We start from the raw sequence: 15,139 nt of genomic DNA, 5'->3' as shown, positions 1-15,139 counted from the left end.
GTGCAATTACAATGTTGTACTTAAAGGATTGCCGCAGACTGAATGGCGCGGACAAAACCAACTGAACTGTCACGCAGCGCAGGGAGTTCGGCAACTTTTGTTGAGTGGTGGAGCGTCGACTACCAGTTTTGCTGCAATTCAAAATTTGATTCGCCAATGAATGGTGTTGCAACATCACTAATCGAACAGCCAATCAAAAACATGTTCCCGGTAAAAGCGAGATTCAGCTGATCGCCTCCACTGCAAAGCCGTACTTATACATTATAGCGTACAACTGGCACCTGCAAATTCACCTATTGGCTATTTATTTATTTTTTGACACGCCACATTTACATGCCAGGGTTAAGCAGTTCAAAATTGACAAAACATTTTTTTTCATAACCAACATCATACACATTCAATGTTCCAATATTTATTTTTTATGTAAAACAATACGCAAACGGGTTCTTTTAACTCAACATGAAGTAGTTCTCACAAAATAAATGAAAAGCCTATTAGTCATCTCATCAGAAGAGGACAGTGGCTGACTTTAGACCTCTGAAAAGGGAGATGACATTATTGGACAAGATCGGTTTTATTTTACGGGATCGGTCAATCACTGATTCCCCAAAATAAAGGAAATTGGGGCCGATCTCAATCCCGACTAATAAAAACACTTTTTTCCTTTGGGTCGCTCCGTGTCATTTTATCAAATACCTCCCACCTGACCTGTCCTGTAAAATTCTATTAAACAGACACACTTAATAGTAAATATCGAAAATATTAAGTTTCTACTGTCAATATTTTCTCATGAAAAATCATTAAATGGAGGGTAGTTTAGCGTAGATGTTTTTTGTACATACTCTGAAAAGCCATTTTTAAACAGCAATATCAGGTAAATTATCTCACCCATAGCCTTCAAAATTTCTAGTCATTATATGTTACTAATAGCCTCCAATTTTTATGTGTTAATAATCTAATCATTAATTATTCCAGATTATTAATTAATTCAATCATTAATTATCCAATCTAGTGGATAATTAAAGCTGCCCAATGCAGAAATCAAATTTTGAATCGCTACTGCCACATGTGGCCGAAACATGAAACTGTACACTCCCTTTTCATGCACACAATGCACACATGACGTCACAGCCGCAGACAGAGGGCAGAAAATTCCAGTCTGAAAACTATTGGCCAGAACACTGGTTCTCAACCGTGGTCCTCGCGTACCCAGGGGTGAAAGTGGCTAGAATTTCTTGCTGGAACTCCCTGACATAAAGATCGCTGTGCAGTCAGAATGTTTTTTTTTTTTTGCACACATCGACATGACGCGTCAGATACACAGAGAATGGAGCACTGTGTTCACCGGGACAGAACTCAGTGGGATAAATAAATAATAGATATTGTTGGAGACGGATTACGCTATACAAGCACACTGGAACAATTCAGAAGCACTTTATGCTATGTTCACACCTAAAATAGGGGGAAGCGTTCCGCTGTTGTGCCAAAAGTATTTACTCCCGTACAAAAATTGCATCCCCTGCTGTGGGATATTATAACTTTTACCACAGAAAAGTGTAGATTATTCGAAAAGGTTCCTTGTAAACAGATATATAAACTTCAAACATCTTTAATAAAACAGAAAAAACAGTAACATTCAGTCGTCTGAGCTTTTTCTATGTATAACTGAGATTTCCAACTGCATGTCTGGTCATTGAATGCAGCGCGAGTGCTTGTTTTTCTTTTTTCCCCGCGATAAATACTTTTTTCTTGTTTCAAAACAAAGCCCACGTGTGTTTTTATGTATTTATTGAAAAACATGCGTCGTACCCGCAGGAGCGGATAATTTTTTTCCGGGAGTATTAAGTGGCTGCCCGTGTTGTTGCACGCAGGTGACAGGTCACTGTGTGTGACATAGTCCATCCCCGAAGCCGATGTGGCACATATTTCAGTCCATCAGGCAGCGAGGCGAAGAAAGTTCACATTTTTCAACTTTGGCGAATATGCAAATTATCGCCGCGCCGCACCGTGTCTCCAAACGCATCCTCCGCACCGTAGATTTGAGTGGCAGCCTGGCAGGTTATTTAACATGGGGTTTTGACAGTTGCCCTCATATTTTCAGACTGGTACCATTTTTTACCGGGTCGCGGTTCCCCCTATCCAGCCTGTTTTCCATGTCTCCCTCAGCCAACACAGCCGAGGATCCTTATCAGACTTAATGCAGAGCTGGGTGATTAGCTGATCCTTTGAAACACCTGTGTTGGCTGTGGGAGACTTTGACATGCAGCACCAAAAATAGCCACAAAACCCCCATCAATATCAGAATTTTTAAATCACGTTGTCAAAAAAAGGCAAAGCACACTCCTAACTTTTAAATATTATTTTCACAAGAATTTGATCTAGTCAGGTTGAGCCTGATACCTGTTATTAGTTTTTGGGAAAATGGCTCTGAGGTTGGGCAAATATTTGTTTGTAGTCTTTTTTAGTCTCAATATGTGTGAAACTAATCAGTCCAGAAAAAACATTTTGGAGAATGTTTAAGATGACACCAGAGATAGATGCAGAAGTGATAGTAGTAGTTTATCTTCAGAACTGAGAGCTCAGCCACTCTTCAAATTTCGACAATCCAAATTTTGGGAGAAGTTTAAGTACTTACCATACTAGGTTATACTTGAGCTACACCCCTGACATTCCATGTCTGGGGGCTATTAGTAACAGATATACAGTGTAGAAAATGTGAAGGCTACAGGTGAGACCGTTTTCCAGATATTGCTGAGCAACAATGGCTTTTCAGAGTATGATGCCACACACAGTCTAAACTACCTTTTTTCATGATTTTTGATGAGAATTTTTTTCCCCAAGAAATTATGTGATGATGGGAAGATTTTCAGAAATTTGATGAAATGTCACAAAACTACCCCCTTTGCAGCAAATTGATTTGTGTGGAAGGCTCATTTGAATGATGTGTAGCAAGGAGTTGCCGACTATTTTTTAACTGTCCTGTTTGGCTTGTTTAGCTGCGTCACTTGATGCCGAAGACTCACTGATGGTACTTTTGACACATGAGACAGCCAAGACTGCATCTCTGGCAGGTTTGGTAATTCAATTGGCACTGCTTTAACAAAAGACACTTCTAATCCTCTCCTCGAGAGTGTTAATGCTTCACGCGGACCGAGTGGCACTTCCCCTGACTATGAAGGTAATTATTCTAAGATGAAGGTCGCATAGGTGTGTGTCTGCTCTCAAAGTTGTGTGTCTGTGCATATGTATGTTATGACAGCTGGTTTGTGAACTTACTTAATCTTCTGGATCCAGATGCAGTAGTCAGTAATGTACAGATCGTTGAGTATGTAGGCTGGGTCATTCTGTCTGAAGACTTTGTGAATATCAAGCAGGCATTTGAGGATGCAGGCTTTCCCTAGAGAAAAAAACACAATATGGCATGCAAATGAAAACATTTGTATTCGTTACAACGCACTCTAGCTGCTGACAGACACAAGAAACATCTGAAAACTTGTAGCCGGTGTTGTATACATCAAAGACAAGGGAACAATATTAGAGCAAAATCCTATTAAGACAAGTGAGTAATTTAATCCAGACCGTTTGAAAAGGGTTTCTGGTCAAGAATTTGATTAGCTTTCAAGAGAAAGAGGAAAAAGCAAGACTGTTCTATTTTTGGTGTTCAATCCGTCACTTAAATTGTAGTTTGGGACAGAATTTCTGTCAAAAATGTGTTTGATTTCAAATAACAAAAATAACACAAGTTGTTTGAAGAACGTATGAAGAACTTGTGAAGCAACAGCCTTTGTATGACATTTTGCAAATATCGCAACAAGCTCAATTACCGTTCAGTAAAATTTACATTGGGTACTCCAACTGCTTTCCCAGAAGTAGGTCAGTTCTATCGAACTTATTAAATTAAAAAAAAGGACACAAGTATGTTGATTTCTTCTTCCATTTTTTTCATGACAAATTTTATTTCTAAAATGGTCCTGGAGGGATGCCAAGACCGATGCCATCACTTGATTTGTCTTTAAACCAACATATAGTAAATAATAGCATTATAGCAATATAGTATTTTCTTTTTTATGCAGGGAAACGTAGGCTGCTATTTATGATTCTTTTCTTCAATTCACAAGCTAAACTGCCAAAGCACTTTTCTTTTCAACCATCCACATAAATACCCTCTTGAAAGAGCCAACAATCTACTGAGGGAAAGAGAAAATGACATTCTCCACCTCTGCAAAGCCAGGCCGCATTGTCCAAAACATTCCGAGCCAATCAAAATAAACAGTACACTCGCAGTGAGGAAAACCTTAAACAAACATTTGGTTCTCGTTTAGCATGGGATCATATGCAGGGAACTCTGCACTCAATGTCAGGACTTGGATCGTGTGAAGCAAAAACACACAATTGACTACAAGATTCCATTTCCTTTTTCATAGGGAAAGTTTACAGTAGAGGAGTAATTGCTCTAAGGAACAGTCTGTTAAGTAGGGAAGAAGATTAAATATTATACATATATATTGTATATGGTATATCTTGTTAACTCATATGCATGTTATGATGCTAGACCTCATCCAAACTGACAGTAAATTGACTACCAATTTTGTACATGAATATTATTACAAAGTATCACTTGGAGCAAAAGCATAATTTCTTAAATTGTATTAAAGCAATTTATGACAAGAAAAACTTTGCGACCATTAAAACTTTTCACGAACATCTGGTGAACGAGGAAAAAAACACATTTGCTACGTTCACAAACACTCGCAAAGCCTTCATCTTTTCAGTGACAAATGGGCTTAAGGTTAAAAATTATTACACTGAAAGGCAAGTATATACTTTTTCATTTAATGTGCTTCCACATGAAATGAATAGCATACGTTCAAAATAAAGTTAATGTAAATTGTTACCCAGACAAAAGGCTGATTTTGCAGATGGATCAATAAGTTTAGGTCTAAAGGAACTGTTCAGATCCTGAGCTCTAAAGCTGAAGGGATCCAAACTGGACTATGTTTGAGTGTTAGGGTGGCTGGGAATGTTGATGCTGTTGCTTGCAGCCCTATGAAGTTGATTCGGAGGCGCAGTCAGAAGCTGGACGTTCCCTGGGAATCACTGAGGCGGATTTTGATCATGGATCTAAAATTGTACCCTTAGAAAATTCATCTTAAACAGAAGTTCACCCAGGCGGATAAGGACAAAATAATTGTCTTGTGTTGTTGGTTTTGTGAAAAATAAAATCGATGTCAATCCAGACTTTCTCCATGATGCATGGTTCTCAGACAAGGCTCACTTTCTCCTCTCTGGTCATGGGAATAGCAAAAACTGCATTTTTTTTTTTACATTCTGCAGCGAGGGAGGAGTGTGTCTGTTATTAACAATTTTCAAATGCCACATCCAGGAGTGTTTCAGGCACTAAGGTGGACATTTGGTGCACTTTTGGGAAAGTTGATCAAATCTGGACCACATGGACTAAAGAGCTGTAATTTTTAGGACTGAACTGTTTTCTAATCAAATGAATTTGTATAACAAATACAACTATTCCATCATCAGTTGTAGAAATGACAGGTCACCCAGTATTTATGATTCCTGGAACAATATAGGCTAAATATAGTACTGTATGTGGCAGAGGTTTCAGACAGTACAGCAATTTCCAGATAGAGTGTAAACATGCTTTGAGGCCGCTAACAAGGTGATTATCAGGAAAAGTGTGACCATCTGCTGTTTCTCTGGCTATCCTGATCAACTTCTATTCAAACCTAATGAGGCGCAGAAATGTTAATCCGGGATTTAAAGGCCTTTAATTTGCTGTCATTTACGAGCTTTAAAATCATCACAGACCCGATAATCTTAGCCAGTGTATGTTTACACTGATGTCTTATCTGACCGCGGAGGCTTTCGATTTAAAGATTAAGCTGAGCTTTGAAATATTAACACCAACAAGCTGTCATTGACTAAATCCACATCATTTTTAGAACTCCGTCTCCAATAAGGTAGAAAAAACACTGTCTTCCAAGTGGAAGGAATACAATGCTTCATAGTACATCAATGATTTTATTGCAATTCAGTAACATTGTTTATACTTTCCAACACTTGCTCAATGGATATGAAAATCTGTACTTGCTGAATTGACATCTTACCGTGTATATATTTCTAGTGACATAAATTAAGAATTACATTATCTTACAATGCGATGGAAATATTGCTTCGCATTCAAACCCGCTACGGTATAATTTCCCCCCCTTTTGATTAATTAAAAAAATGGAAACACCAGTTAGAGACAATTAAGTGTTCACACCAATGTGAAACAACACCACACAAGAGGGTGAAGGCCTGACGTAGTGTTGGTAAGAACGACTCACCCGATCGTAACATTGCAGCTGCGTCAGAAACAGCAGCAGACACCATGGCAAAGTGTCGGTAGAGTGGATAGCATAAAACCCTTCTTCCAAATGACACCAGGACCTCCTGCAAGGAGCTGTAAGTCTGTGGGGCAGAGGACATGACACTCACAAAAGATATCCAGCACTAAATCACATCAAGATGCAGATGGCAGTAAACACTGGCTCAGCCAGACATTTTGGCCGCGGGGCTTTTCTCACTTTTACACAGGCTCCTATTGGTGTTCATCACAGTCAGTGGAGTGCTAATTACTTTTAACAATCTCCCTCCATTTATTGAGCTGACAAAATAGGCGCTTCAAACTCCCACTGCTGCTACACTAGCCTCTTAATTGCTGCTTGTCTTTAAACACTGCATCCACACTCAGATTGTTCCAGTAATGGTAGCAGCGCCAAGAGATTTTATCTCTTGTATTATTCTCCTTCATTGAGGCCTATTAAGGGTGTACTGTGAGCTGGGACATGAGTGTCATCGGGGATCATTCTCTCCCTCTGGCTTGTTTAGCAGGAGTGTAAATAAGGTCTGTTGCTGCAGGCATTAAACTCAGTCACACCAGCAGTCTACTGAGGACAAGTACCATGCACTGGATTTGGGGACGTGGGGGAATATAGGTTTGTTATTTAGTGATCCACAGGGAATGGAAAGAATGACAGAAAAATTAAATAAAGGGAAGAACATGGCTCGTGTAGGGGAAGGAGCACGAGTGCATGCATTACAAACGGCACTGAAGTAGGGCTTGGCATAGAAGAATGTGACTGACTGATGAACCAGTGGGAGGATGTTGTTTACTTTGGTGCCACCACAAAGGAAGAGCGACTGCCCCTCGCTGTGGTCAGTGAATGAAAAATAGTCTTTTTTTCCTTCATGAAAAACTAATATATTAATTTTTGAAGGGGATTGCCAAAACTTTTCAAGAATAACACACACCCGTGTAGTACTCATGTATAATATGGCTCCAATAATTTGCTGATTGTTACCTTCCATGTCTCTCTGTATCTTCAACTTTAAAGACATCACAGATCAGATAATCAGGCTGTGCACAAATCAGGCGTGACTCGAACTGAGATACAAATGGGTCCTTAAACTTGAACACCAAATAAGAATTTTGGAATTTGAGTTATGATGAGTCATAGAATGTTGTAAAGCGATCATACACCTTTTTTTGTTGAAAAAGGACGTTACTATGACCGTCTCACCAATCATAGAACAAAGTAATTGCATTCATTGTTATTTTGGGGAAAAACGTACCTCCAGCCAACACAGTGTCCCACTCAGTTTTCTGATTGTCCACGGCGACTCCACCTGCAAAATAAGACAGGTAATAATAATATTTTAAAAAATCTAGTATAATCTAATTTATTAATTTGATAATACATTTAAAAAATATACAATATGTGGCGTGTGCTGAAAATCACAATATATAAACACTAGAGCTGTGCACAAATGGGTGGTAGGTCGGTCATTCGTTGGAGTCGGCATGGCAAATTAATTATTGAATCATAATTTTTGGACTCTGACCAAATGGGTTGACATCACCTAAATCGGTGTTTTGTTTACATGGTACTGTTTAGCGCAAGTGCAATTTTGACAGTTTGACAGTTCCGGACATAAACCATGTGTAAACGCCAGTTGAACTAGAATGTGCATGGAGTCTATACACATGAAATCATACCTGACGTTCTTTTGACGATGTTCTGAATCTTTTCACGGCACCCCATGCACATCTTCTCCGGTGATTTGACGTAAAGCAAACACAAATGTGCGTGTTGATCGTGGGGCATTTTTCTGTCCGGTGGTTTGTTCAAACGACAACAGTACAATAAGTTGCCAAGCTGCGCAAGACATGTTGAAATGCTACGCGATCATTTAGAAAAAGAAGCAAAACATAGATTTCCCAGAAAGTGGCCATCCACAGATACTAATCCTCCAGATCCATCCCTCTGTGTGAGCAAGTCCCACGATGCTCCTAATGCGCCGATTATAAAATGACATGTGGTTCGTGTCATAGCTGCATGTCTGATGTTTGTAACAAACCATTCCGTGTCAAAATCGCTAAAGAATTCAATTAGTTCTAAAGACCTTATTGAAGCCAAACACATAGCGTGCTCTATTGCTATTATATCTACTTGTATGGTCTCCGCCGCTAGCTAGTGTACCAAGTAGCATGTAGGCTAACCCATACAGCGTTCAGGATGTTTGCCACGTGGACAATTTCTACGTTTTGTGTGACATAACGGACAGAGATTGTACTGTTGGCCACAATGCAACGTGAGATTCTGTTTAAGGTAAGCCATTTAAAACAAAAAATACTTTTCCGTAGTTAGAAGAATGCAGCAGCAATGCATTTAATATGTTTTTAAATAATTGACTATTGGGCTTTGTAAAAGGCTTTTGACTTTGTGTGATGTAGATTAAGCAGTATATAAGTATTCTCCATTTACTATTTAGTCTTTTTTCCTCGGAAACAAATCATATTAGATTAGAAATCCAAACGGAATTTGTTCATTAACGTCGGCAAGATTAGCAAATGACTATTTTAGGAGCGAATCCAGCGCCTAATAAAGACCACAATATTATGATTGTTCAATCTTCCATGTGTATATTTTTGGGGTTTCATCTTACACCATGCCAATTATCTTCCGCAATGGAAAACACCTTGCTCATATTGTCTCTGTTCACTCACCGCAAAGGACTGACAAAGAGAGGCCTTGACTCAGCTCTTAGATACGCTGATAATCTCTTAAAGCCATGAATGAAATGAAAAAGGAGTCTTAAGGATTTGAGGAAAGAACACTTTGTCATTCAAGGCTAAGTGCTTCTCAGGAGGAATTGACTCTTCACACAAACAGTCACTTACATTGTGCTCTCCCTCTGTCGAGCGCACTTCATAGGAGTAAGCCAGTATAATGTCCAACAGGCTGAGCCACACTTGGTAACGCGAAGTCTTGTCGAGCAGGTACGACTGGTTGTTGAATTTTCTCAACTGCTCTTTCTCATCGTTGCTGAACTCTATAACTGAAAGAGAACAATACAGACCTAGCATTAAAATAGCAAATCAGATCAAATATAGATAGCATGGCTACTAAACACCTGCCTTAAGGAATCATATTTTCCGACCAAGAACGTAAGACGCCCGACAATATGTTTTTATAAGATTGTCTTATAAGATCATCCTTGCGTCTGATTGGATTTGTCAAAATAAAAGGTTCCAAAACGAGTTGGGCCGACAATCTTAAATATTAATATACAGTATCTACCTGATTAAAAATGCTGCCAAAAAGTTATGTCAGTGAACAGAAGGTTGATGTCACTACAGGTTTTAATCACAACCTACTGTTAAATAAATAATAAATACATTTTACATGACCAGTTTTGTTATAGTGCTACTCAGATTAACTAAATGCTGTCTCTTTCTAAACCTTCCACTTAGAGCCTACTAGAAAAATTATTACTGTTTTTGCAAAACTGCTTTCTGCTTAATTCATCTCAAAACATTCATCAGTAATTGGAATAGCAAGGCCTATTTCTACATGAGTAAAGGAGGTTTGTGTGTATTAGCAAGAAGCTGTAGTTATAGAATGTGTATAAACAAACACCGAAAGTATGCATTTCCCATTCGTGTACATTATATGCACACATAGCACTTCCTCTCTGGCTGCAGTGGGAGCTGAAATCGGCTGGAAAGGAGATTCCTGCCGCATTACGTTAGCTCCCTACAGATGCTACCTGACTCCATCCTCAGTGTGTCTGGCACTGGAAACAAAGACCTACACTACTTCACGAGTAACCACATCTGTTTGTATTCTTCTTTAGGAACTTCATACATGGAGGGGAGGGGTGTAAATATAATAAAACACTACAAGCAAGTCTTTTACATTATCTTTGTCACAAAGCCGTCAAAGCGAAATGAGGATTTTGCTGACTGACAACATAGGTATAGTGTTCTTTTCTGCGTTCACAGGCAAAAATAAAATAAAAAGGTATATCGTTCATTTCTTTATAATTAAGCAAATTCAGCAGGGAATCACATAATTATTGTCCCCACTTTACAGTGTTTAGTGGACATAAAAGTCTACACACCATTTAGTTCACAGTTTTTTAAAAAAATTAAACCTAGATAAATCGTTTAATTTTTTCCATAACCTGTACAATTCAATTCCATTTTTGTTATCTTTTCAATGTCGTCATTTAATCTAGTCGTTGCCTAAAGATGACGCCATTCCTCTGATTTGATAAGTGAGGGTCAGAATATGGCCTTGGAAGACCAAATAAGGCAAATGTAAATGCAAACACTGTGGCCATGTCAGGTCTATATCTCGATGTATTTTAAAACTTTAAACTAGATTGTGGTTGTCCTAAATGTGGTCAAAGGTTAGTTTTCCAAGTGGCAATCTAAATCGAGACATAACAAGCTTCAATAGGTAGTGTCAGGTCAAGCTGTCTGGTCCATTTAGTTTGCAGCGGCGTATGAATACGAGCCTCCTGTGGACAGCTGGGGCCTGTCAGTGTGATGGCTCTGACACCAGAGAGCACAAAGGGCCCACTTTCTACTTCATTAACACTTGTGTCCGCACCCATCTGTCAGGTGACATATATCAGCTATAGCATCAGTGAAAAAGGGCTGATGTGGCTCTAAAAGGCCCAATGAAGGGTATCGTTGTCTTAATATAGGAGAACCACTTAAAAGTCATGATCATGCTCTCAAAATCTGATGACTGGCTGTTAAATTCAGACATTCTTGAACTTCTGTGTATTCAAACTGTCAATCACACCGTTCAGTTTAATCTGGCTCATGCACTGTATTTACACCTGGTCTGCAGAATTGAAATGTTTACATGCAGTCAATAACCCACTTTTAAAATCTGGATATTGCCAATATTCATTTTGGGGGAAAAAATGCGCAAAAAAAACTAATATGCTCTTATACCAGTGGGTTACGCCTTTTCTAACCTGAATGGATTGGTCATATAAAAACATTTGGAATAACTCGATTGAACAGGGTATTAGTTTGCCTTCTGCGCATGCTCTGTTCGCGAGGAATCTTGGTCTTTGGAGTCACACTCACTAAACGAGCCTCACCTGAATACATTGATTTCTCCGCAGTGTTTTCTGCCTCTACGGCAAATATGCCGAACTCTGTATCTACATACTCAAGTTAAGCAGAAGTAACAAACATGACGTCGCAGTAAAGACCCACACTTTCGGAGCGAGGAGGAAAACGACTGCTTTATTTAGCGTGGTGAGTGACATGAATATAGTGTCTTTTATCTGCTGTAGAAAGCTAAAAGCCGAAATGGCGTCTATTTGTGTAATGATGCTGTCCGTGCATCGTGGTTTTTGATTGGGTTTTCCAATTGAACACAATGACTATGTATACAGGGGTAACTATCCGCTCAGACATGTACAGTATGTAATGTTTCAAAAAATGGAATTTTGACCCTAACCCAAATATTGACTGAATGAGTTTTATGCTCCAGGGGTTATGAGGAAACTTTGGCTGTGTTCTCTTATAGACTGCGGTCCTCTGGTCTGGACCAACAAGCAACAAGCAACAAGCAACACGCAAGCAACATATGTGGTTCAGTTCACTGAGCATTAGCACGTGCGTTTTTTGTCATCAGACCAAAAGCCGCATAGGAAGAAGGGTATGCATAAATTAACAGCTGGCCTATATTAGACTGCATATTTGACATTTCGTGTCAAGTTCAACAGAAAAGCTAGCTGCTTGATTGATTATAATTGCTCTTTTATAAAAATGTATATCAAAATTCTCTGTCCGTCACTGACAGACACCTATTTCGTTGACGACTGACAGAAACTGTCTCGTGTATTTGTTTGCAGGAGGTTGCTAAGAGAGGACTGTATTGTCTCTAGGAAAAAAAAAAAGAAGAAAAAAAAAAAGAAGAAGAGAGGACTGTATTGCATGGAAACGCTTTGCGCTTCATGTACATTAGGTGTTGGTATGCGCCAAAGAATTATATGCTAAATATAGTCATGCAAGACAAGAACTAATTAATGAGCTAAGTCGGGGTTCATCAATTCTGGTCCTCAAGGTCCAAATTCCTGCAGGTTTTAGATGTTTCCGCATACCAACACACCTGATGCTTAAGATCAGGATCGTTATCAGGCATGCTAATGAGCTGATTATATGAATCGGGTGTGCTAGTGGGCGGAAACATCTAAAACCTGCAAAACACCGGACCTCGAGGACCGGAATTAGTGAACACTGAGTTAAGAGGTCAGAAAGTTGCTTTGAATATTAGAGCCATTTTACAGAGAAGTTCTTGTGAGTCAAGTTTTTAAATTTCTATTTCTATTTTTGGGAAGTGTAGGGTTGAATAGGAGGTTGTGAAATAACAGCCGCCAAAAGACTGAAGAAGAAGATGAAGAAGAACAAAGCGATGAAGAATATATGAACAACAAAGGAAATCCTTTTTCAAAAATATTTGATTTCACAATAGTCAAGAGATTTATTCACTGATGCGTCATGAAGGTGAGGTAAGATGGTCACGTGATATGTGACAAGAGCAAGTAGTGAGCTTGCTGTCCAAATCACCAAACAGATTGAGGGCACTATATAATAACCCCCCTCCTATAGTGCGGGGCTATATAGTGATTGAAGGGTTAGGGGATAAGGGTCATACAGCCTAAAACAACTCGTGTGTGGTCTTACAGATTATGGACAGATTTATAGACAGGTGCGGGAGTGCGACCGACTTGGACTGGATTCTAACCGGTCACAATGCAAGAATGCGAGAAGGGCGGTTAAAATAACGATGACGGACTGACAATGACAGACAGTGGAGAAGACCTCTGGCATTTACACCTGTAGTTCACCAAAACAGAAAATAGCACTTTAAAAGCACTATTCAAGCACATTAACCTCAATCCCGCAGTGAAAGGAAAACATGTTGCTATCAGATGTTTAAACAAGGCAAAGTTTGGTGCGCACCAGGGTTCGCATGATAACATTCACACTTAACCAAAAAAAACATACTAGAAATCGCACTACAGTGTGAACACATCCTGATTGCTGTTCTGGGCTAAACTCAATACTGCAAATGATGGCTTTTGCATTGCTCCCCAGCTGTGTTCGCACTAGTGAAGAAGGGTCTTCTGACACAGCTAAAAGTGCTACCTCCTGTGATAATGTTATCTGTTTAATCTAAATCCTCTCTCAAGCTTGCCGCGGCCATGCACTACATCTAAGCTGTAACTGTGAGCTATGTGCCCTCCTTAAACCATGCTGGTATTAGCAGGCCGTGAGATGAGCTGGATAGCACAATTAAATGGGCTCTTGGCTCTTGCTGAGGCCTTCGCTAGCTATCACGTCTGTGTAAAAAGAGCTAAGGAAAGAAATGATGTCGCTCCAGCTATCAAAGAGCTCATATCTGTCTTAGTTGATGAGCAATTGATTTTTAGATGGATGGGAAGTGATGTTAAAAGCCAATTCTAATTGGGAGAAAGCAGAAAACTGAAAACTAGGGATGCGCGATAATATCGGTGGCCGGTAATTATCTGCAATTATCGACCAATTTGACGTCATATGTAGGGCTGCTTGATTATGGAAAAAATAATAATCACGATTATTTTGGTAATAATTGAAATCACGATGATTCAAAACGCTTTTTTTTTTTTCAAAACAAGAAAATGTTTAGGCCTTTGACAATATTAAGGCAACTACAATTATTTGAAACACTATAATTATGTAAGTTCATTTTGAACCAATTATTTTTATGTTAGCAAAAATTGTATTTGGGGTGCAGCGTGTGCAGTATGGCTTGTGGAGTGCAAGCTAGTTTTGACAGGGGTGTGTGGTGTTCCTCAAAACAACTCAAAATTAATATTATTAGGGCTGCATAATATTTTGGTATTCGTAATATCCTTCTGAAAATTCTAGCGAATAATCGGGTATTTGGATAGAAATAAAAATATACCTATAGGCCTATATACTTTCTTGGTTAAAGAACAATTATAAATACAAAAGACAAAAAACACATTTTCCATGTAATAATTAACAACCAACTGGTTTTCATTTTTAGAAAAAAATAACATTTTTTTATTTTTTTTTTACTTAAACTGTGCTTGTCAGCAAACTATTTTCCTCCGAAACAGTAAGATTTTAGACAAATCTCTCCCCATAGATTTTGGTCAATGGAACTTAAGTGACGTCAGACCCACAATAGCGATTTTGTCGGCTAAATAAATAGCACATTTGAGTAACCCTGGTTTGTTAATAAGTGATCAGTAGGAAAAGTAAAAGTAATCAGACGGCTGGAGCTCTTTACTGCTGCTAGCTAGCGCGGCTAGTTTGCTGCTGGTAGCTCGCTGTTAGCTAGCAGTCGCCGCTAAACACTGGCAACAGGCACCGTACAATACAAGCATATCAGCATAATTATGTCTTAACGCTCTTAACTGGAGCTTGAACGTGACTTCAGGAATTTGTCTTAGTGACGTCTGTCGCAACAGTTTGAATAGACTCTGAATAGACGAGCACGTCATCAGCCCTTGTACCGCGACGACACGCTTCCGGAAACAACTTCAAAATAAAAGTGTTAATCTACATATACTACTTGCTAAAGTAAGGTTTATTTTGAAATTGGGTTTCTCTCAGCGTTAGCCCCGTGTACTGTCATGCATACTGCCGTTAACTTGACTACAACTATCTCAGCGGGTATCCGAGGCAGAAATTATGAGGACTCGTTGCAGCACTAGTATTAATAATCGTTTTTGTACGATTATGCCCATTTTGTAA

The 15,139-nt window shown here is 39.1% G+C and overlaps 1 protein-coding gene across 4 annotated transcripts in view; it reads right to left on the bottom strand.

Moving 5' to 3' along the window:
* The window catches only part of shq1 (SHQ1, H/ACA ribonucleoprotein assembly factor), a 37,909-nt gene that overhangs the window by 11,084 nt on the left and 11,686 nt on the right, over positions 1-15,139 (bottom strand). For all 4 annotated transcript variants that reach the window (XM_077574066.1, XM_077574065.1, XM_077574064.1 and 1 more), the window contains exons 8-11: positions 9,242-9,399; positions 7,633-7,686; positions 6,345-6,468; positions 3,277-3,397 (exon numbers count right to left, since the gene is read on the bottom strand). In XM_077574066.1, coding sequence (XP_077430192.1) covers positions 3,277-3,397; positions 6,345-6,468; positions 7,633-7,686; positions 9,242-9,399 — 457 coding nt within the window. The remainder of the gene's footprint in view (positions 1-3,276; positions 3,398-6,344; positions 6,469-7,632; positions 7,687-9,241; positions 9,400-15,139) is intronic.

Source organism: Vanacampus margaritifer, chromosome 8, assembly GCF_051991255.1.
Source record: "Vanacampus margaritifer isolate UIUO_Vmar chromosome 8, RoL_Vmar_1.0, whole genome shotgun sequence".
In the NCBI taxonomy this organism is placed as follows: domain Eukaryota; kingdom Metazoa; phylum Chordata; class Actinopteri; order Syngnathiformes; family Syngnathidae; genus Vanacampus; species Vanacampus margaritifer.
The sequence above is the reverse complement of the archived record's forward strand: the minus strand, read 5'-3'. Positions and strand labels throughout refer to the sequence as shown.